The sequence below is a fragment of the Alexandromys fortis genome, unplaced genomic scaffold, assembly GCF_014885135.2.
Source record: "Alexandromys fortis isolate MF-2015 unplaced genomic scaffold, M_Fortis_MF-2015_v1.1 scaffold_103, whole genome shotgun sequence".
Lineage (NCBI taxonomy): Eukaryota > Metazoa > Chordata > Mammalia > Rodentia > Cricetidae > Alexandromys > Alexandromys fortis.
Window position 1 is genome coordinate 1,701,443 of NW_026067978.1, and position 23,680 is coordinate 1,725,122.

The 23,680-nt window shown below is 50.3% G+C and overlaps 1 protein-coding gene across 1 annotated transcript in view; it reads left to right on the forward strand.

Moving 5' to 3' along the window:
- Positions 1-23,680, forward strand: part of Fstl4 (follistatin like 4) — a 430,956-nt gene that overhangs the window by 298,535 nt on the left and 108,741 nt on the right. Inside the window, exons 5-6 of the mRNA XM_050157785.1 lie at positions 11,115-11,308; positions 15,517-15,640. Of these exons, the coding sequence (XP_050013742.1) occupies positions 11,115-11,308; positions 15,517-15,640 (318 nt within the window). The remainder of the gene's footprint in view (positions 1-11,114; positions 11,309-15,516; positions 15,641-23,680) is intronic.

Genomic DNA, 23,680 nt, shown 5'->3' on the forward strand with positions numbered 1-23,680 from the left:
GAGCCCTTTCAAAGCTTCTGAATCCATTTCCATGCTGGCCTAAGGCAGCTAGGAGGCCGTTCTGGGGCTTGGAGAACTTATGAATATGGAAGGCAAAAAGGGCCAAAGGGATTTCTTGGTGGGGGAATGTAGCAAGAGCCGGCCTATCCTCAGACTCCCATCCCGCTGCCGCATCCGTGGCGTTTCAGAGGGCACACCACAAACACCATGCAGCCAGCCAGGCTGAGATGTGACCAGAATAACTCAGCTGGTTGGGGAGGATGCTTTGTGGGAACTCAGAGGAGAGCACCCAGGGTCCTCTCCCATCCACCCTGCCTACTTCCCTCACAGACCACTCACTGCACATGTCCAGGCCCTGCTCCCGGATGCCAAACCTGAAGCTGGTCTGTGACCTGCTTAGAGGCTTCGGGATGAAAACCCCAAATGTGCCACCTGGGTGTGACACCCACAAAGATGAGGTTTTTGACAGCTCCTCCATAAGCTGCTGCATTCTGGAAGTTCCCAGACTGAACAGCGCCCAGTGGGCAGCCTGTAGGAGAGAAGCCATCTCCCCTGCATCCTACAGCCCCAGTACTTCACGTATACCCAGGTTCTACCTATAGCCCTTCTGATCTGGCTCAGAGTTCCCAGCAGCTTTGTTTGGTTTTGACCTGGGATTTACTATCAATCTCCGAACACAGGGAAGTAAAGAGCAAGCTCGAAACCCCAGGAAATCCCCAAATCCTGCCAAGTCTAAACCTGTTCAGCTTGCTCTCTGAAATGCTGTTTTCCTGGGAGCTCAGGCTAGGGCAGGACTGGCCTCTACAGACAGACCATCGGGAGGCAGCTTCCCCAGCTCTGTGGAGCTCCTACCAGCAAAATGCCCAGAGCATTCGTGTTTTGAGTGTAGCTCCTCCCTGGCATCAATACATGCCCCTCACCAGGAAGAGGAGGCTCTGCCCGCAGTCCTTACAATCTAGTGGCTTTTTGGCTCAACTGAGAGGCTGACAATTGCTGTGTGTAAGCAAGAAGCCCTGAGATAATCCCCCAGGCAGTGCCAAGCAGTGAGACACCATCTGGCACTCTGGCCTGCTCCATCTTCTCACACGGCCAGTCTTTTACTTCCATGACTAGGGTCTTCAAAAACTCAAATGACATTCCTGGCTGGCCACCAAAGGCTGGTTGAGCGGGATGAAGCTGCCATGACCCTGGCCACTACATGTCGTGAAGTCTTCCTCCACATCATTGTGACAATAGAAAGCACACACACACACACACACACACAGCTGTGTGCTGTCTCCCAGGAACTCTTGATAAGAACAGTGCACGCCCTCCTGACGCACCCTTCAACTCACATGAGAATTAAGTGCTCCTGCTCTGTCTGGCTGCTGAAACTGAACCCTACCCTTGAGCCGGGTAGCTCTTGTCTCAGCCACTACCTGAGGGAGAGACAGCCCCAGCCTCGGCTGCTTCCAGGGATGTATGTACTCTATCCATCAATCTGGTCGATACTTGACGACTATGGCAGCTTTAAGTGTTGAGAAAGAGCATTTTTGCTATGGTTGATACCTGGGGAGTCAAGATAGTCCCACCCCAACAGCCCTACTCTTTCCCTGACTAGATGTCCAGTGTGGTGGCGGGGGGAGGTCAGTCTTGCAAGGAAGCTTCTCACCTCATTCATTCCCATCCAGCTGTTCCGTGACCCCAGCTCTCCTGCTGCTTCCAAGTGCAGATGAGGGGTGAGGCTGGGAGTGGCCAGTGGCTGGGTTTCTAGAAAGACCGCTGAAACAAGCCCCTCCCTGATTCTGTGAAGAGCTAGTGCCCACATCCCCAAAGTAACTGATTTCTTAGGGTGAGTGGATGGCAGAGGTGGGGGCTCAACTAACACAGCAGTAAAAAGTGAAGTTCTTAATGCCAAGAGGGCTTTAGCGTTTATACAAATTCCCAAACAGTATTCCTTCATTCTGGGGCACCTGATGGATGTTCCAGTCAGCCATAAAAAGCGTCAGTGATCCCTCTCCCAGGAATCTAGCCAATTTTGCTTTCTTTAATAGGAATAAAAGTGAGGGCTGTAAATGTCAAGTAGCAGATTGTGTGGCAACACCAACTGAACCCCGCATTCGTGCGCCAGTGTAGCACTTACCTAACAAAGGTCTTTGTAGCTCTTCATCATTTAACTCGCCAGGTTCTGGGGTGTGGCTTGAAATGTTTTGTCCACATGAGGTGTGGGTGTGGGTGTGGGTTTGACTAGTCCCAGTCCAGTGAATTTGGGAATTCAAGTGTGAGATCTGCTCATGCACATGCGGGCACACGAGTGTACGTGCACGCATGTGTGCTGCGTGTGTGTGTGTGTGTGTGTGTGTGTGTGTGTTATGCATTGTAGGTCATGCAAAGCCCTAGATATGCAGATCTCTTTGTGGTCCCCAAACAGACTTTGTGCTTTCAACCTAGAAAGTTACATGGAGACCCCCCCCCCCCCCCCCCGGGAAAGACCAGGTGGAAACTAGCCAGGGCCAGCTTCCCAGCCTGATCCCACTCCCACTGAGTTCTGGGAAGATGAGCGGCTGCATCCTGGAGATCCCTGTGGCATCTAAGGAGATGCTACCATTCAACCATTTAGTTCTCCTTCGCGACCACTGGCTGGCAGGATGCCAGCCTGCCAGACACCTGGTCCAAGATGTGGCCTGGCCAAATGCCAGGTGACCTTTGCAAGAACCAGTCCTTCCAGCTACAAATCTAGTCGTAACTGTGACAGCTGGCAGATCCATGATACAAGACGAACTCCATCCTGTGGCCATGCTCTCCTGTCCCTGATCCTAGGTGGAGGGCTAGGCAAGCACGTGCCTGACATTAGAAGGCCTCTCTCTCTCTCCCTCCCTCCCTCCCTCTCTCTCCCACTCACTCTCCCTCCCTCTCTCTGTCTCTCCCTCTCTCTTCCTCCTTCTCCCTCCTTTCCCTCCCTCTCCCCATCCCCTAGGGCAAGGTGCCTATACTCTGGTGTAGCCTGGATTCCCTTTCTCATTTAATCCCTTTGGATGCCCCTTTCAGGCTCTCCTTGAGAGGGGGGAGGGCATCAGCTTGAATCCCTTCCACAGGCAGTAGGACTGAGCACAGATTATAAAAGGAGGCTGGAGACATAAGTGGCTTCAGGTGAGGCCACGGACAAGCATGGACAACTCCATTGTATGCTTGAGTAGAGGTCATAGTAACTGGTCCACTTAGCAGCCCCAAGACCCGGCTTTGGGTCACCAGGTGGCATGACTTTGGGACCATCAGTCTCGTTAGGTTTGGGGACTGTAAGACGGCCCATGTCTTGTGTGTTTCACCGTTCTCTGGAATTCTTAGGATTCTGTGGCTCTGTCAACACCATCTGAGGAACTGTATCACATTAGCGAAAACGTATCCAAAAGATAAGCCCATTGGTTGTGGCATTTATTGTTAATTGAATTTTCCCAGAAATGGCAGCTGAAAGATTGTTAATGTGCATGAATTTACATCAAGTGAAACATCTGTTCCTCTTAAGCTAAATTCCAGCACAACCACGGTGCCTCGTGAATTAGATCTGGGAACAAAATGCGTCTTGCTCTTTGCACAGCTTAGCGGTTTCAAAATAGACCTCAGAATGACACATGGCGACCAAGGCTGGGATAGATAACACAACCACTTGGGTGGGAATGTGGGCGCCAGACGCTTACACAAAATTTCTGCTTTGGTGGTAAAAAACACAGAATTGTCAGGGCAAAATGTGACAGTCAGGGGACGGGGGAGGCAGGACAGCTATTTTGGAGGGGAGAGGAGACTGCCTGTGAGCAAACCAAAGGGCAGACAGAAGGATAGAGTCCTGTACTGTCCCTCAAGCCCTCTGGGGGCATTGCCAGGTGTGGTTCTAAGGCTCTAAACTCTAGTTACAGCCTGGAAGGAGCTGGGCCACCCTGCCTGACTAAAGGCAGCTGTATTCCAGTGCATGTGGCCCCTGTGTGGGTATTGAAGCCGTAGTCTATGAACCCCCAGTGGCTCCTTGAGCAGAGCTCATAGTCCCTAACCCAGCCCTTCCCTCTCCCCTCCCCCTCCATGTTACTTACATTTCTCCTTCTGTGACGAAATACCTGACAGGAAATGACCTGAGGGAGAAAAGAGTTGATTTTGGTCACAGTTTGAGGGCACAGCCCATCTCAGCAAGAACATAAGGTATCCCATTACCTAGTATCCCCCAATCAGAAGCAGGGAGTAGACAGGAAGTCAGCTATAAACCCCAAGGCCCACATCCTCCTCTGAGGCATCATCTCCTAAAGGGTCCACAACTTTCCAAAGAATACCAACAACTAGGAACCAAGTGTTCAGATCTATGGAAGGGCGATTCGCTTTCAGCCTACGAGCCGCTCCTCACGCAGGTCCCTAAAAGAAAAGCTACCAAGGGATGACGCTGGGTGGTCCGAGTTCTGGTCCTCTCTGCAGGATAGTGGTAGAGGTTGTCTGAGTCCAGGGCTGACCAGTGACCTCAAGACAGACATCTGTGTCCAGCTCCAGCCTCAGGCCTAGGGTCTTTAGATCAACCTTGGGGTTTCCCAAAGCCACTGCCCCCTCACGTCCTGCCTGGGTACCGTGCCCTGCCTAGGCCCAGAGAGTCTCTGGACTACTTTTCTTCACATTTACTTGGCAGAGTCCAGGTAAGGGAAGGGGCGTTCCCTAACACTATTCATAGCTGAATGCACCCTCAGGCCTTCCTTAACGTCCTACCCATGGCCACGCTGGAGAGAAGAGAGAAGAAATTTTCTTTTGTTTCCTCTCCCAGTCACTTTTCAGGGAGCCACCTTGTGCCCACCAGAAGAGACCCTTCTATATAATCTAGTGTCCAAGCTCCCTGTGACTAGCTACCCTGCCCCCACTCCCAGTATGGCCATGCTGGAGTTCACCCTCTAGGGCCAGTTGTGCAGGCTTAGGAGCGTCCACTGGTTGAGGTAAGACCCACAGACCCTGGCCATCCCAAGAAACCTTGACTGTCCATGAGCAAAGCCATGTGCCCACACTCAGGAGTTATTCCCCTGCGCCTACATTGCACTCAGGGAGCTGGCATGATAGAGGACCAGTGCCATCACCTTCAGGTGTCCACCCCTCCTCCAGCATTGTGACACTACCCAAGCCCCTCTGCCTCCCTTCTCTGCGGAGGCAGCCTCGGCATTGTTAAGTTAACAGCTGTTTAAGCCCTAACCCCCAGGTTCAGGGGCTGGGCTCACACCTTCAAACCAGGCCAGCAGGGAACTTAGAGTGCCTGCTACTTAGCAGAGCGGGTAAGGACTGATGGGAGGGTGAGGAGGAGGAAGTGGAGCAAACATGTGGAGAAGGAGGTGGGAGAGGGCTCACTAGAGGCCTGGGGGGAAACAGCCTCAGTGAGGGAGGAGGAAGCAGCAAGACACGCACGCATGCGTGCACACCTCACCATTTCCATGCAGGCACTCTCAGAGCATGGGCTTCTCACTGCCTCTCTGTGTCACTCATTTTGCTCCATGTTGTCCTCCCCTTGACCCTCTGGAGTCCTCCAACCCCACCCACAGCCAAGAATGGAGACAATTCCTTTGGAGGCACAGTCTGCCAGAGGCCAAGTGGCTGACAGAATATCCCCAGTTCCACCCCTGCGTCCCTGTGTTTTGCAATAGCAGGTGTCCCTTTGATGGACGCTTGGCTCTGGAGGCAACTCCTGCTTCCTAGCTCCCTCTGCTCAAAATATTAAGTGCAGCTAAGTCTGTGCTCCTGCTGTGATCACCTCCCTCGACATGGAGGGAGCAAGGCCAGAATGGGGACACTTTGGAATCTCCAAAGAGGGACAGTTACTGAGGGAGCCAGATTAATGAGGTGTCGGGACAGCTTAGCCAGATCCGCAGCTGACCTTTCTCGTGGAGAACAGGCTTGATAAATGCAGTTCATTACCGAGTTCTGACAGAAAAATAGGAACGCACTCCGGGCTCCTCAGTACACTGATCAATATTCTGTCTGTCAAAGAAGGCCTGGTCTAGATGCAAGAGGATCCTGGGACGAACTGGACAACCTCTGCTGAGGGTGGGACCCTAGACCAGCCAGGAAGTGACGTAGGTGCCTTCTGACAGCTTGTCAGGCATGGAGAGGTCCCAGAGTAGAAACGGCCCTGGGTAGAGGAAGGGGGTGAGAAATCCAAGATGGCTTCCTCATTCCTTGAGACTATATTATAGGGTTAGTTGTCAGCTATCTCAGTGAATGAGACAAAAATGAATGAGCAGCATCTCTCCTCACTGGGGGCAACCTGCCAGTGTCACCAAAAGGATACCTCAGGCCTGGATGGCCCCATTCCTTAGCAAAGTCCTTCCATGGTTTCTCTTATGTCGTGATGCTATAAGATATTAAGGCGCGTAGGGCCCCCTACCCCATCAAGTTTAGGTGTCCTCAGGCTCCCTAGGCAGTGCTCATTAGAGATGTTGGTGTTGGTTGTATTGGCTACTTTTCTCACTAACGGGACAAAATTGAATTAAGGGCAAATTGATTTGGGCTCACAGTTTGAAGGTGCAGCTTGTCATGGTGGGGAAGACACATGGACAGGAGCATGAGGTCCCAGTCACATTGCATCCACATTGCAGAGAGACATGGATGCTGGTCCTCAGTTGGCTTCTCTTTTTCCTTTTCATTTAAGCCCCAGCCCACAGGATGTGCCACCCACATTCAGAGCTCCGCCTCTTTGGAAACTCCCTCACATACGTCCTCAGAAGTGTCTCTCCTAAGTGATGCTAAATTCTGTCAATTTGGCAGTGAAGTTGAAGCGTCACACAGGCCCAGTTCAGTAGCCTGTAACATTTATGCTCTGAATCTCTCTTGCCCCAGGCTGGCCCAAGAAGCCTTGGAAATGGACTAGAGAGGGGTGTGTAGTGCGTACCCAAGCCTATGCCATATACCTTTCAGCAACCGTCCCCTTCAAGTCAAGAGTGTTGAAGTTCAGACTAACGCTGGACCCTGCTCTGTTCCAAGGATGTCACGTGCCCTCCCTTCCTGGAACCCTAGGCAGAGGCTAGCTTAGCCTCCAACCAACCATGCTGACACCAGTTGCATACACCAAATGAACATAGATGATATGATTCATCTTGTTCTGGGTTCTTTTCTGCTTGTTTTACATTTTAAGTAGGGTCTCACTCTCTCTTCCTGGCTGGCCAGAAACTGTATAACCCAGACTAGCCTCACGCCTGTGGTGATCTGACTCCTGGGTGGTGTGATTACCACTCTTGATGTGATTTAATGTGTTCATCCACGTGGATATCCGCTTATCTCTTCAACTGATGCATTGTTCTTTTATCACGTGGAAGTCGGGACAACTTCACAGAGTCACTTCTCTCTCCACCTCCACACAGGTTGCAGGGATGGAGCTTAGGTTGACGCATGGTAAACTGAATTCTGGAAACAGGATTTGGAGCCTCAGGTGGACAGGTCTGGCAGATGCAAACAAGCACCATGTCCCGTGGAGCTGGGTCACTGCTGTCTAAAGTGGGCATCATGAAGTGGACACTAAGCCTAGGACTCAGGGAACCCTCCTGGGAAGACAGGCATCCAGGCATCAAGCCTGTGTCAGAGAGGAAAGCTCACCTTGAGACTGAATTCAGAAACCTGAGGATAGCATGGAATGGTGACATAGAGTCCCCAGGAGGGCATGTTTGTAGGAGAAGCACCAAGAGTGGCCCCAGGAGGAGAGGGTAGACCACAGACTCTAAAGTTATTGGTCCCATTGGTAGTTACATAAATCCTTACATGTGGATGGCTTTCTCTGCTGCGTCCTCAGATCAATGTGTGGGGTGAGGGCACAGGATCAGTTCAGTGACTCGTGACTCGAGGCAAGTGACTTAATGATTGGAGTTTAGGCAGAGTTCTCCTCATTTGAGAACTCCGTGCTACTCATTTGAAACATGGCTGCTCTGGGAATGAAGAGAGATCAAAGACTCCCTGCCAGAGGCTGCAGTGTAACTCAGTCATAGAATACTTGCCTAGTGCTTGCAAGGCCCTGGGTTCGATACCCAGCACTGCAGAAGTCGGACAAGGACAATCCTCAGGAAAGGAAAGGAAGGACAGGAGTTAGAAACATTGGGTTTCTGTGTCTGGATCCCTGCCCTGGCTCCCACACAGCCTATGGCCTCTCTGTCCTTCTGAGATGGACCAACCACCGTCTCCTGCCCTATGTTGTCCACAGACCTATGAGTGGCTCTCTAGCTCCACTGGTCTCCAGGTGCTTTGTATGTGCACTGCACACCATGCTGGTCCCTCTGCTTCCTTCCATAGCGCACACTGTCCTCACACCACAGGTCCAGGCCTGCACACCTTCCCTCCCCCTCCCCTTAGCTAATCTACTCAAGACACTTAAGACACTCCTTAGCGTGCACACATAGAATGTCCATACAAACCGCTACACAGCTGGGAGCAATAGGGCCTGATCAGCATAGGACATGACCCTGGAGACTCATGACACTCATCTGGGCCCCCAGCTTGACTTCTAGACACATAACAGAAACCTCTGGGTCCTCAGAAAAACTTGGTCTCATGTAACCCAAGCTGACCACCTCAAACTTGCCATGTAACTGGGGATGGCCTTCTCATTCTCTTGCGTCCACCTTGGGAGTCCAGGGTAACAGGCATGTACCACTCCTCCTAGTTTTATGCAGTGCTGAGAATTGACCCCAAGGCTTCTTGCATGAGAGGCAAGCACTCCAAAAACTAGGTTGCATTCCCAGTCTGAAGAATTATAGGATTTGGTAGGAGAGCAAAGCTTGAGATATCACCACAGCTCCACATCGTGGTCTCCCCAGCTGCCCATGGTGGAGGTTGTCTAGCAATAAACCGTTGGTCCAGGGCAGCAGGCAGCTCCAAGAACCCCTGAGAAGGTTGGGAGACCAGCAATCCAAGACCTCACTACCCATCCTACCTACCTGCTCTAGCCTCCAGGTGCCCCTGCTGCCACAGGTTCTCGGGATGCCCAGCTCTGGCTAGCATCTCTGAGAGAGTCTATTGACACCACTCCAGTCACTGTGGACACCAGCTTCCCAGCACTGGCACAGGTGCCTGTCCCTGGGGAAACCTGACAGCCCTCCAGTGTATGCACACCCTCTACATGGACCCTTCTGCCAGCTCTTACCCCAACAGCTAAGCAGCTACGTCTCCATCCCCTTATGTCTGCTCCGTTTGCCAGCCCAGCACTCCCCGTCTTCGGAAAGGCCTAAAGGACTAGACCCAGGCGAGACCACCCTACTCTTTCCCCAAAATAATTTTTTGAGAAGTAAAATCCAGCCATATTGACTTTGTCATGAGACCAGGCCATGAAGGCCATGTGCAACACTCCACGGCCATGTAGGTTTCAAAATGGGGTATGTCCATGGGTGCCAGGGACTCTCACAAGAGAAAGGATGTGAGCAGGTCTGGGGATGGGAGACAGCCCTTGTGTCAGAGCATGGCGACTCCCAGGAGCAAATAGATTTGATTATATTGAACACAGCAATTGATTTTTTTTCTCCTAAATAAACACACAAGGGAAATAGTAACAGGCATTTGTTTCTGATGAGAATCAATTGACCCCAAATTGGAAGAAAAATCTAGAAACACAAACAAGTGCAAGAAAAAGTGTTTCAGCCACCGGGGCTTCTCCAATAAGAGAAGGAGGGCAGGAGAGAGCAACGGCTGCTCCCCCTTTTCCCACTGAGTAGCTTCTGTGCGCAGGTGCTCTCCCCATCATGGTTCCCACAACTAAAAGTGGGAGGGCAGCTGCCAATCACTGAGCATTGGCTCAATGAAAAGATACATGTGACTATGTTAATTAACCCTCTTAATGTCCCCACGTGGGGTGCATTACTATCCCATTTCTCAGATGAAATCACTGAGGCCCTTTACTCCAGGTTACACAACCTGGAAGTAGCAGAGCTGGGACTCACAAACCCAGTGGTCCCCAAATTCAAGCATGTTCACTGTCTGGTCCTGAGAGGTTAACCTGGCAGCTTCAACTGGTGTTAGAATTCATGGGAAGAGGTCCGGACCCCAGATGGTCCATACCCAGCACCCACTGATCTTAGAATAGACAGATGGTGGGGAGCCCACACCAGCACCCCCCAGACTCAACAAGGCCAGGTTCAGGAAGTGTTGTCCCCAGGGGAAGTAGGAAGCAGGGCGGGAGGATCAGTGCTCTGTGGCTTCCCTGCAGCCCCCACTTACTGACTGTGCCCTGTATGGTGGCCCTGTCACCAGCAAGATAAACTATGTCATGTCACAGTGCATCACAGACCTCATTTGCCAAAGCACCGTGCGATGCTGTGCGTTCAGCAAGCACGCCCGTGATAAAAGGCCTAAGAGTAATGGGCTGTGCGCTCCGGTTTAATCTCCTAAAGCTTCCTTTTGTTTCTTGGTCGTGGACTTGTATACGCACGCTTGTTTCCGAGTAACCCAGCTCTGGGAGTGTACCTAATTACCTTAAGCGGGGATTATTAGCCCTGTTAACTAAAACGCCCTAATCTATGAGGCCAAGGATTCAAAAGCAGCCTTTAAGATAGGATTAAGACAAAAGGCGAACTGTGACAGAATGAAATGGGGGGCTGGTTTTCCTCGCACTGTGGGGCAACAGTTGCAGATTCCACTGGAAGAATTTCCCCCATTCTGCCTGACTCATAGAGGCACTCACTAGATATCAGTAGGCTGGATGGGTGGGCAGAAGGACAGGCAAGCCCCCTCTGTGACATGACAGTGGCTGGAGGAGGGGGAGGATGGACAAATGAGCCCCCTCTGTGACAGTGGCTGGAGGGGGCAGATGGACAGGCAAGCCCCCTCTGTGACAGTGGCTGGAGAGGGAGGATGGACAGGCAAGCCCCCTCCGTGACAGTGGCTGGAGGGGGCAGATGGACAGGCAAGCCCCCCCTGTGACAGTGGCTGGAGAGGGAGGATGGACAGGCAAGCCCCCTCCGTGACAGTGGCTGGAGGGGGCAGATGGACAGGCAAGCCCCCCCCCCCCCCGTGACAGTGGCACTGTTCACTGCACACTGGAAATGCCCAGCAGCTGCTGAGGAATGAGATGGATGAATGTATTGATGGGCGGAGCACTGTCTCAAGACTGCAGGGTACATTTGATGTAACAACCTCTTCTTCTCTTTCAGGAGACATGTGCACCATGGCTGGCTACGCTCGTCTCAAAAACGTCCTCCTGGCGCTCCAGAGCCGCAGACAGCCACTCCAACAAGGAACCAACAGGCAGAACCTCGCCTCCCAGAAGCGCCTCTTGGTAGAGTCGCTATTTAAGGACTTGGATACGGATGGCAGTGGCCACCTCAGCAGCTTGGAGCTGGCTCAGGTGGGTTTGGCATGCAGCAGGGACTGTGGAGAGAGCCTGTATGGCACGTGTGGTGAGGAGACACTCCTTGGCGGAGACAATGGTTCTTCACTGTCTCTGTTACAGATTGCCAGGGGCCCCTCCTACCCTTCCTAGAAGCCACAGCTTGTTGTCAGCACCTCTGAGAATGTCTTACACACAAAATCCCACCACCTGCCACCTCAGCCTAGGTTTACAAACCAGTTTCGACACTTCCTCAGCTTGCAGGCAGAGCCTCCTTCAGAGGGGCTGCCCGCTGGTGTTTTTCTCAGAAAGCTAGTCCTTGATGCTTTGAGCCTGTCCTTTTCTACAGGGAAATGTCAAAGGGGAGCAGTACTTGTTAGGGTGAGCATCTTTGATGCTTCAACCTGGGGGTCCCCGAGGCCTCTGCCCAGTGACAGCGCTGCACTTTGGCGTCCAAATACTGATGACCTCCCCCCCCCCCCCCCCCCCCCCGCGCACAGCTGTTTTGCTTATGGGACGTCCTGTGTCCACCCCTCATAGGCACTAGCCTGAGAATGCCCATGGATCCTGCCCCAAGGTTTGCCTCTGCTCCAAAGGCTGTGGGTTAGAAGCTATCACTCTAGGCAACTTTAAGGGGGTTCCTGGGTGGTTAGTGTCTATATCACAAAAGAAGCAAGAAAGAGCAAATCACTCCCTGGGGCCACTGTCACTGCCAGCGAGAGACCTGAAGAGTCTGGCAGCAGGAAGGCTGGCATGGGACAGAAGGGCTGTGTTGTCTTAGTCCAGCCAAAGTAGATATAAGCAAGGAAATGGGTGGAGCTTTCCCGGGTGAGGGGTCCATGGAGACCACTCTGCCCCGGAAACTATAGAGTGGTCACCCAGAGAAGAGGTGACAGGATTGAGTTCTCACTTTTGATGCTGAGGTCCATTTTGCTGATGGACCTCAGCAAAATGAGAGTCTGGAGGTGGAGGCGTTGGCTCAGCAGGTAAGACATCTGCTCTGCGAGGGTCCGACCAGCGTTGAGATCCCCAGAAGTCATGTAAAGGCCAGGCGGGTATGGCGTCACCCTGTAAACCCTGTGTGAAGGAAACAAAGACGGAAGCCCAGAGTAAGCACTGGCTTCAGTGAGAGGACCTGCCTCAGTAGCATTGAGAGCAGTCAAAGAAGGCTTCCCATGAGCACGTGCATTGTAGCGCTCACAGGCAAACATGCGGACACACGCATGCTCAACAACAACCACCAAGTTGGTAGCCAGATCATTGTGCAGGCCCTTTGCCCATGGTGAATAAACACTGCCGTCTTGCTCTATGGAGGCACAGCAGCTAAGAAGGCAAGCTTCAAAGCCAAGCAGCCCACAGTCAAGGTCTGCTGCCAGCATTCATGAGCTAGTGAGTCTCCAGAGGCCCCTCCTTCCCAGGCCTCCATGCCTCAGCTGTGAACCTGGCGAGGTCATCACGAGAGTTAATGGTGCTAAGCCAGTGAGATGTGAGACGTGTTTAGCATTGTACTTGGCACATGGGATGTTCCCAGCATTGTCGTCATCCTTGTTCCCCCTTCACCCTTCAGCATCCTCTCCTGTAGGGCCAGAATGGCTACTGTCCCGCTTCACAGACGCTTTTAGAGGAGGAATCTGAGGCTCTAGGGAACCAAGTAACCAGCGACTCCGTTCCAGCTCACCACACAAACCCAAGCATCCTAGGAAGCCCATGGAGGCCGTGGTGGCATCATGCAAGCACATCACTATCCTAGCCCCCAACTCTAGCTGAGACCCCCAGGAACAGGGCCAGGAACTCTCATATGACAAGAATGACTCCAGGAAAGCCCAGAGGTCTTGTCGGTTATGGCTGTCTGCAGGAGCACACCCCACCTGTCAGTTCTCATACTACAGGCTGGGCAGGAAGAATGGGGCACGTGACATCAGTCTGCCCTAGGCAGAGGCAGCTGAGAGCTCCTGGTGCCCACACCCACGTGGCTCCCAACAGACCTTCTTGGGTTCATTGCTGTAACCTGGCAGAGATGTGGCCAGCGGCATCTGAAGCCATTAACAAGCATGGTAATTGGACTATGATTTTCTCTTTAAATTTTAATATATCTAAAGTCCATCTCATAAATCCACCAAGCAGAGCCCAGCTAATGTGGGCCTTGCCTTGACACTGAGTCAGAGGCGCCGGAGGGAAGAACTCCTTGGTCCTATGAAAAGTTAATCAATTTCCAATGTAGAAATAGACAAAGGGAAATTTCCATCTTCGGAAGATTGATCTGAGGCGTCATGGTTGATCTCCTTTTTATCGAACACGCTCACTTGCTGGGTGAAGGGTCATTTTTTTAAACATTATCACATTAAATTGCCTTTAATGTAGCAGGCCAAGCTGGGAATGTTAAACAAAGAGAAAAAAATGCCTCTACCTCCACCCCCTCAAAACAAAACCATTTCCTCTCCCTTGATTTCCTTTGTACGGTCTCCCTTGCCCAGCCTGTGGCTTTCAGTGTTCAGCCAAGTGAGGGTGTGTGGAATTTCTACCCACATTAACTTTAGTGTGTGGCTGGCTGTGATTGGGGTCAGGGCTTCTGTGTCTTGTGGGTTAAACCATAACCACAGAGGAATCCACATGAGTCCACCTCAATCCTAAATCAGGATCCTGACTGAGGGGTGACATTTGTGGCCCTAGAAGAATATAGAAACATAAAATGCCCTAACAAGCTCATGTGTCTGAACACTTGGTCTCTAGCTGGTGATGGCGTTTGGGATGGTTATGGAACCTTTAGGAGACAGAGCCTCACTGGGGGCCAGTCTTGAGGCTTAATAGCCTGGTCCCCACCTCACAGTCACCCTGGGTTTCCTGAGTGGAGATGTACTCTGACAGGCAGCATCCCACCCACCGCCATACCATCCCTGCCACTGCCATGTCTTCCATGACTTGGTGGCATTCTGTTCCCAAGAACTATAAAAACACTATCTCCCTTAAAGTCACCTTTGCCTGGTGTAACTGAGACAGATCTGCTCACCAACTGCTTTCTGGGCATGTGCTGTGTGGTGAGGGCTGGTGTGTGGTTGAGGGGAGTGGATATGGTGATGTAGATACGGCACGTTCTTTTTCTCATCGCTGTGATATAATACCTATCAAGAAGCAGCTTGGGGAGGGGTTGGCTTCTGGCTTACAGTTGGAGGGGATACAGTCTATGGTGGTCTGAAAATACGGTGACAAGAGCCTGAGGCTGCTGTCACCCTGCGTCATCAATCAGAAAGATGAGTGTCAGTGTTCATCGGGTTTTACAACTCCTTCCCCCACCCCTTATTCAGTCTGGGTACCCATCTCATGTTTAGGGCGGGTCTTCCCTCCTCACCGGAACCTCTCTGGTGTCTTCCAGATCATTCCAATCCCAGTCAGGCTGACAGTGAAAATTAACCATCACCCATAGTGGCCTGGACTCCCACCCTGAGGTCGGCTGTTCACTGTCTTCCTGTGATCAAGCCCTTCTCTAGTCTGTTTCCCCCATTAACAGCACAAGGGACAGACAAGCGCCACAAACATTCTTCCTTGCTTAGATCCCCTGGCTCTGTCTGCCAGTCATGGAGACCATAGACCTTCCTTCTCCAGGCCTCAGTTTCCTTATCTGTAAAATGAAGGATTCAGATTGGACAAGACCAGAGGTCTCTGGATACTCTCCAGTGCTGCAACCTACATGACTTTGGAGTTGGGGGGATATCGGGGAATGGAGAAAGGACAGACATACAGACACCCAGAACACTGGAATAGGGAGTGGAGATACACCACCAGCAGCCTAGGAAACCCAGCTGGTTTTATACATCTGAATTGAGATGTCCATTACATACAGCTGAACTAGGAAGTGGCTTTCACTAATCTGGATGGGGGTTTCTGCAGAGGAACAGTTCAGGCTGCCATCATCCAGGAGGAACAGGAAGCTGTGGTCCATGCTGTCTGTACACACTGTCAGCATCTGCACATGGATCCAGGGCAGGCTCTGCTATGTCCCTGAGCCTGACCTAGAAAAGGCTGTAACGTTCCATGGTTCTGAGGCATCAGGGTCCTTGATGTGGCCATGGCCATGTCAACAACACACATTTACTAGGGACTTCACCCATTCCCATACCCCAAGGCCTATTGGGCTTCCCTGAGTCCCCACCGGACCTGGGCATTTTCCAGCAGCATCTGTGATGCTGAGCTCACTGATAACTCTGGCTCTGTCTCTTCTCACCTCACAGTATGTGCTAAAGGAGCAGGATCTGGATGGTTCCCTGAAGGGATGCTCACCAAGCGATCTCCTGCGTTTTGATGACTATAATACCGATGGCTTCTTGACCCTTGGAGAGTTCTACACAGCCTTCCGTAAGTGAGACCTCTGCACAGGGCTGTGGGAATGGGAACTAATTGCCTTGGTTGTGATGTGGCATCAGAAGCCTGGACGGCAGGTACACAGGGCATGTGAACTTGGCTTCAGCAGTCTTCAGGTGGATTTGGCTTAGATGTGAAAGAAGTTGAGATGATTGCTCTGTGCAAGCCTGATCTATAAGAAAGGGACAAGATAAGATGGGTGGGAAGGAGAGAGCTTGCCAGCTCTCTACCTTTTGAATGAATACATTAGTCAACAGAGGGATTTGGGGCTGTAACCACAGCATATCTGTAACAACAATCCTCTTGGCTGCATATCATGTGATTTCCTGGGGAGACATGAAGAAATGTTTATTCACCTCAGATGTGACATCAGTGACAGACCACAGAATCAGCTCCATTCACGCCCAGCTTAGTGAACAGAGGAGTTAGTGGAGTAACTTACCAGGGGCCTGGGTGACTCAAAGGTGGTAGCAGCCCTGAAAAGCCCACTAAAGCATGGGCAACAACTTGCAGGTTAACTTTCCTGCAGGGCTTGAAGGCAACTTAACTGATCAGAGAATCTCCTCTGCCTGCAATTTCCATGTCTTTGGTAACTTGATGGAAAGGGTCCTGTGAATTCTGTGCGTTTCCGGAGCTTCCTGGCCTTGTTTCATTTGCTTCCTGAGTCATAAGCCTCTGGGAATGTTTTGATCTTGGGGAACTGGACTATAGCACTGAACATGGAGGCAACCAGGCTGCCTGGACGGAGACTCTGAGGGATGGGCTGGAAGCATGGCCAGGCAGAAGCCGGTCCCAGTCACTGCCCAAGGGCAATGGAGAAAGTCTCTATGTTCAAGAGAGGTAGCAGGATATTTAGAGACATCAAAGACAGTAAGTACTCCTGTTGGAGTAGGAGTGGGGGCTTTCAACCTCCCCCAGTGAGCAATTCTCAGGAAAAAAAAAACTTATTTAGTTAACATGCTGTTGTAGCCTCTGCTATTGCTCTGAGAGGCCAGGCTGTGTCAGAAACATTTCATGGGGTTAGGCATTGCCGTAATCTTGTGACCATCTTAGTGTGATCTTTTTAACCCCACCCCAAAGCAGATTTTTCTCCAGAACTAAGCAAGTTTTACAGAAACTGAAATGTACAGGTTTCCAGTTAAGACAGTTTTAGCAGACATCAGTAGTTCATACAGTGTTGGGTCTGTAGTCTCAGATGATAGACCACATCTTACCCTGTGTAACTTCCCGTCTCCTAAGTCAGCTTGCTAATCATAGTGTTAACGCTTGCTATTTTCCTTTTCTTTTTCACTCCTGTGCCCTGAGTGGCTCCTCCTTGGGTTTCCTGGTGTGTGCCATACCTGGAGATGACCTGCTTAGAGATTCCATCAAGCTAACTCCGGGCAGGGCTTGCTGACAATGGAAGTGACCTCAGAGAGGTCCACCAGGGCCCACACTGAGGGGAGGACAGCTAGTGTGCTGGGCCCACGCAAGAGAACAGAGGATCATGCTTTGCCTTAAAGAGGGGACACCCTTTATATTCAAGGGTACGCTAGTCTACTTATAGCAGATAGCCCTGTGATGTGCTTGTGGGCATGACCTGCAAGCTCCCAGCACCTGATGGTAGGTATTGGCCTTGTGGAGGCAGTGTGAGCTCCTGAAGACACTGAACATCCTAAACCACAGAACTTAGAATCCTTCCTCCCAGTGCTCATTAGGAATTTCATCTTCCCAGAAAGTATCTCTGCCGTATTGTGACACTTCTTTGAGCTCTGGTTATTCCCAGAGGCAGTTCTTCCATCTTGTTGGCAAAACAGGGTTTTGTGGCAAATAGAAGATACACTTGAAAGACATAAAGGAGAAAAGCAAGTGATTTTTCTCTGCAGGAACTTCCCGTACCTAGTGTGGTTCTGTGGGGGAAAAAAGAGAAAGCTTTCCAGTTCTTTGGTGTCCAGGGTTACCAGCCAATCACTGCTCCAAGACTTTGTTTGATGTACAATGATTGTGTTTGGTCTCTAGCATCCTCATCCTTGCCAACTCGTAAAGCCTGTATCTGCTGATACTAGTTCGTGACAAAGTGTGAATGACTTGTAAGCTTGTCATGTTTCTACAAGTTCCTGTTGGAGCATCAAGAACTTATTAGCAAAAATAAATCTTGAGATTTTAAACTGTTTAGGGAGTTGACTGTTAAATGATCAGGCACTTTGACCACACACAGTTGAATAAATCTACAGTAGTAGGGATCTTAACACCTCTGATATCCACAGCCATAAAAAGGCTACCCAAAAGGAATTGTTATTATTATTATCATCATCATCGTGATCTAGAGAAACACATGCTAAGTGTTGACCAGGATATCACAAGAGACCGTCCCTGTTGACCCCAGTGCTTGCTTCATCACTAGTCTCCGTCCACTTCCCTTGTCAACTCTAGTCCCACAGAACTCAGATGTGTAATAAGGAGGCTGCTTGTTGGTTCCCAACCACTTGGCCCCAAAATAATCACACAGAAACTGTATTAATTAAATCACTGCTTGGCCCATTAGCTCTAGCTTCTTATTGGCTAATTCCTACATATCAATTTAACCCATTTCTATTAATCTGTGTATCGCCATGTGGCTGTTGCTTACCAGCTAATGTTCCCAGCGTCTATCACTGGTAGCTCCATGGCTTCTCTCTAACTCCACCTTCCTCCTCCCTTGCTATAGGTCAAGCCAGTTTCTTTATTCATTAACCAATAAAAGCAACACATAGACAGAAGGACCTCCCACACCACAGATGAACCAGAGAATCAACATTAGAAGAGATGACACCTAGACTTGTTCTCCAAGTCAGGAAGTGGAGAGTTTTCTGGGGACAGATCTAATGTATTTCAGGAATGCTGCCTAAAAGCTGCAGAGAGGGCAAGATCACCTTGAAGGCACTTTGGTGTGTGCAGGGAGGGAATGTCTAGATTGGGTTAGTTGGGATGGGAAGACCCACCCCTAGATGTGGGCAGAGCCATCCCATGGGCTGGGGTACTAGACTGCTTGAAAAGGAGAAGGCAAGCTGGGCATCAGAATGCATCTCTCTCTCTGCTTCCTGACTGTGGGCACAATATAGCCAGCTGCCTCACATTACTCCTGCTGTGCCTTCCCTGCCGTGATGGTCTGTATCCCCTCAAACCATGAGTTAAAGTAAACCCTCCCTTCCTGAAGTAGCTTTTGTCAGGCAGTTGGTGACAGCAATAAGTAATTAATACAGCTAGCTATGTGCCACCACTCATGTGGCCAGTGGTGGCACACCCTCCATCCTGGGAATGGATAGAGCCAAACAAGCTTGTGGATTTGCTCCTGAGGAAATGCAAGCCTCTCTCCTGCCCATGAGGATAGACAGATAGATGTCGATATAACAAGAGCCACTGTAGGGGAGGGGGCACATTGTCCCTTCGGCTTCAGCCATAGATCTCAGGCAGGGCACCCTGATGTCTGCTCCTTCCATTCCTGGGTTATTACTTGAAAAGCTTTATAATCATCATCTTTGAAGCAAATTAGATTCCACGGTTGCCTTGGACTTGTTTCGAACCAGGCAGCCAAACCATTCATCACAGCCCAACTCAAATAATAGATATGCAATAAAATGTAAACTCGCAGCCACTGAGGAAGCCACAAAATGAGTTAGCCCAGCTATAAAGACCTGACATGCTGAGGCTCTGAGCATCCAGGGATCAATGGCTTTTCAAAGTTCCAGGAACTGCATTCTAATTCCCAGAGCTGTAGTGATAGATGCTTGGCTCTGTGAGTTTTAAATGAGTAATTGAAATGAGACACACGGGTATAACTGGTTCCCTAGAAAGCAGTGGGCATTCGAGAGATCTCACTAAAAGTCCTATCTTACATGTCTCAGCAACAATATTTTAGATTTAATTTTAACAGCTGGAGTTGAGGGCTGGCAGAAGCTGGGAGTTTGGAGTTTTGTTTGGGCTACCAGGTAGGGTAGAGGATGCAGTGGGACTCCAGCCCCACAGCCTTCTGAAACAAATCCCATCACTCTCCTGGAGATGGTAGGTCTGGGCTGGAGGTGTTAGCACACACCTTTAATCTCAGCACTTGGGAAGCAAAAGTGGATGGATCTCTGTAAGTTCCAGGCAATCCAGGGTGACATAGTGAGACCTTGTCTCAAAACACAGAGATGATGTGTCTCAGTGTTTGCCCTGCAGAAATGACATGTATTGATGAGTTTATGGCAGGGGTGGAGACTTCCTCATAAGCTCACCTTATGGTGCAGCTGTTTTGGTTGTTCTCTGAGCAGGACTGCAGTATGCAGCCTATTAAAGCCTAGCCCATAGCTACCAGCTGCCTTGCTAACTAAGTTGGTTCATGGTGAAGTTGCTTTAGGAATGCCACTCCTGGCTTTAGGAATGCCGCACTCAGGGCAGAGGAAACAGGACAGGAGTGTTAGCCATAAGAACCAGATCTCTGAGTATGTCTGTCTCTTGTTTCTCTGTTTCTGTGTCTCTCATCTATCTCTGTCTCTCATCTATCTCTGTCTCTCTGTCTCTCTCTCTGTCTCTGTGTGTGTGTGTGTGTGTGTGTGTGTATGTGTGTGTGTAGGTAGGTAGGTATATATGTGAATACAGGAGTGTGGAAGCCAAAGAACAACCTAGGATATAGTTTCTTGGTCACTGCCACCTTGATTTTTGAGAGGGTTTCTCACTGGCCTGAAACTCATCAAGTAGCCAGGGCTGCCTGGCAGGCGAGCCCCCAGGATCTGCCCATCTCTTCCTCCCCAGTCCTAGACTGGAATTATAGTCATGTGCCACCAGACTAAGTTTTAAAAAAAGGGAAAAGTGGTGTCCAAGTATCAAACTCAGGTTCCCATGCTTGCAAAGCAAGCCCTTTACCAACTGAGCCACCTGCTCCACCCTGCATCCATCTCTTTCTGACCATCAGTCAACACTAGGACTCCCATCCCAGTCACCCACATAGTGACAGGCATGAAAGATGAAGGTGGCCTCCCTGTCTTGCTCCATCTATCAACTAAACATTGTTTTCAAGTTGCTTTTGACATCCCAGATCAAAGTCAGGCCTAGGAACTAAAGGCACAGTGTCCTCTCTGCATGTGTCCTCCCCCTTCCTCCCCTCCTCCCCGACAGCCACCTGTCCCTGCTGTGGCAGAGACCCAGGCTCCAAGGCCACTGGAAAGCCAAATGCAAGCTGGTCCTGTCTGTTCATCACAATCAATTAACTCAAAAGTCGCTCACTTTAAAAAGCTTCTCAATTTCGCATGTTTTTACACTTTTCCAAATGTTCGCATTGGGATCGTGGGGGAAAAACAGGTCGCTTGAATGAGGACTAATTTTTTTTTCTCTTTAAATTCATTATCAGTCCCTTCTCCTTTTGAGAAAGATACTTGTCCGCATAATTAATCCTCTGAGGACAAGCCCAGCAGATGTGTGGATGGGGGCAGGTTTTGAGCAGCCACGTGGGCTTCACACAGTAACACTCTGGATCACCAGGGACCCCAGGGTGCTGACAGGGTGCGAATCTGACCCAGGCTTCCAACTGGCACTTGGGAGCTCCAGGCATACAGAGAGGGAAAAGCTGTGTTGATCTTCTGACTCTTGTAGCCAAGGCAACTCTAAATCAGACGGCCCAATCACCTGGTGAAGTTGCGCATGTTTTTCCGCCATCTTTGCTGCAAAGTGGAAGGGAGGCATAGTCTGGCTGTGCACATCTTACCCGCTGGAACCAATAGAGGCTGCCACCATCCCTGGCTTCCATACCCACCTCCTCAAACCCGGTGACTACCTGGTAGATAAAAGACAGCCACAAGCTGAAGCAAGCTTTCTCAAATGTAATCAGACTTTCCTTCGTGGGACTCCCCAGTAGCAACATGAAGACTTAACATTCACTATGAAAGTGTGGCCTTGAGCTCAGACTTTTTCCCAACTAGATTTTATAACTTAATTAACCTGCTTTTATTACTCTACATTTTGCCACGTGGCTTGGTCACCTCTCCTCTGTATGTCCTACTTGCTCCACCTCTCACTGGCTTCTCCATGAGCCTAGATTCAGCTCCTCTTCCTCTCTCTCTCCAGACATTCTGCCTATCCTTTCCTGCCTAGCTATTGGCCATATTTATTAAACCAATCAGAAGGCGCCTTGGCAAAGACACATCTTCACAGTGTACAAAAAGTTTATCCCACAACAAGCACCCTCACTAACCAGCTCTTTGGGGCCCTTTGCCCAAACAAGGTGATTCTGACTGCCGACGAAGGCAGATCCTGCTTCATCCTTGTCATTTAGTTCCTAGCAGTCAGACCAGGCTGGAGCATGGTTCAGAGTCAGCACACCCCCTCAGGGTCTGTGTATGTCAGTATCACTGTAGTTGGTAACGGGCTCTTACAGTTATAGAGGCACCTAGCGTGTGCCACCTCTGTGCACTTTTCCAGAGAAAGAAACAAACTCAGGGAAGTTTGCAGCAGGTAGCAGAATTGGGATTGCCTTGCCCATGATTCCAGAACTTTGTCGTGTATTTAAACTCATGTGGCGTTCCCCTCTGCATTCTCCAGGGAGAAGTGTGTTGTCCCACACTTCAAAATTATCCCAATAGTCTCCTCCCACCAAGATGTCTTTCTCACCTTCTCTCTCACAAGAGCTAAGCCCTACATCCCATCCTCTGGGAGCCCAGAGACGGTCCTGAGCTCATCTCTACTCTTCTCCCTCCTTCTTCTCCTCCTCTTCCTTCTCTATCCATTTTGAAGTCTCAAAACCTCACGGCCTCTTTCTCTCTCCACAGTTTGCTTCTAACTGCAACTGCATTGTGAGGTCCAGCATCTCTACCCTTTGTCTGGAGCTCAGTCTTCCTTTTTAAAATATCCCAGCTGGAGGCTGTCAATGGCCTCAGTGCTGAGCAACTGAATAGTAGAAAATGAACTAATTACAGGTTGTTATTGAAAATCTATTACATATAAATTGCAAAAAAGCCCTCATTAAAATATGACACTATGGTGATTTTTTTAACCCTTCCTCTTGAAGGGAGAGGCAGGGGAGGATGTCTGAACACCTTGCCCATCATCGCCTAAGGGCTGTAGAGCCAACTCACGTTCGTGGAGTCAGACAGCCCAGCCTGACTTTATGCATCATGGAGAAACTAAAAATTCTGCGTGGAGCTCTCTGGATATTAGTAAATACTTTAAAATGACTGCAGAGGAGGCAAAAGATTTGGTTGCAGGGATATGAATGAGAACAATTGAAATGTCAGCCTTTTACAGGATAGCACCGTATTGCCATCATGAATCTCGCTGTTTTCTGCAAAGCTTTTGTGGGAACTTTAATGCACGATTCAGCACTGAAGGTCATATTTCTGATTTCCAGGCTTGCTCCCCTGAATCACAGTGTTGGGGAGGCTTGGGATGTCCAAGCCTGAGTTATCCGAAGCCTATATCTCAATGAGGATCCTTGTGTGGTCAAGGTTGTGTTCAAGGCTCCAGGCAAAAGCCCAGAAGGCAAACTTAACAACCACACAGAGTGAGACACCCAGCCAGATACTGCCTCCTTGGCCTGCTAGTAACACCCTTTTCTCCTTGTGGGTGTGGCTGATGGCAGGAGCGTGAGGCCCCTGGTCAGGTGCACTGGAGTGTGAGAAGGCACACACAAAAGGTGCTATGATGTGGAGTGTCCCCACAGGCTCATGTGTCAACGCTCTGACCCCAGCTGGTGGTGCTGTTTCGGGAGCTTATAGAACCTTGCAGAAGTGGGACATAGATGGAAGAAGTGGGACCTAGATGGGGGAAGTGGAACCTACATGGAGGAATTGGGACCCTGATTGAGGAAGTAGGACCTAGATGCTGGCAGAAGTGGGGCCTAGATGGAGGAAGAACACAGGTGGAGGTAGTGGGACCCAGATGGAGGAAGTGGGATCTATATGGGGGATACAGAACCTAGGTGATTGAGGAAATGGGACCTATATGGAGGAAGCGGGAACTAGATGGACAAGTGGGACCTAGATGGAGGAACTGGAACCTAGATGAAGAGAATGAAACTTAGATGGAGGAAGCTGAACCCAGATGGAG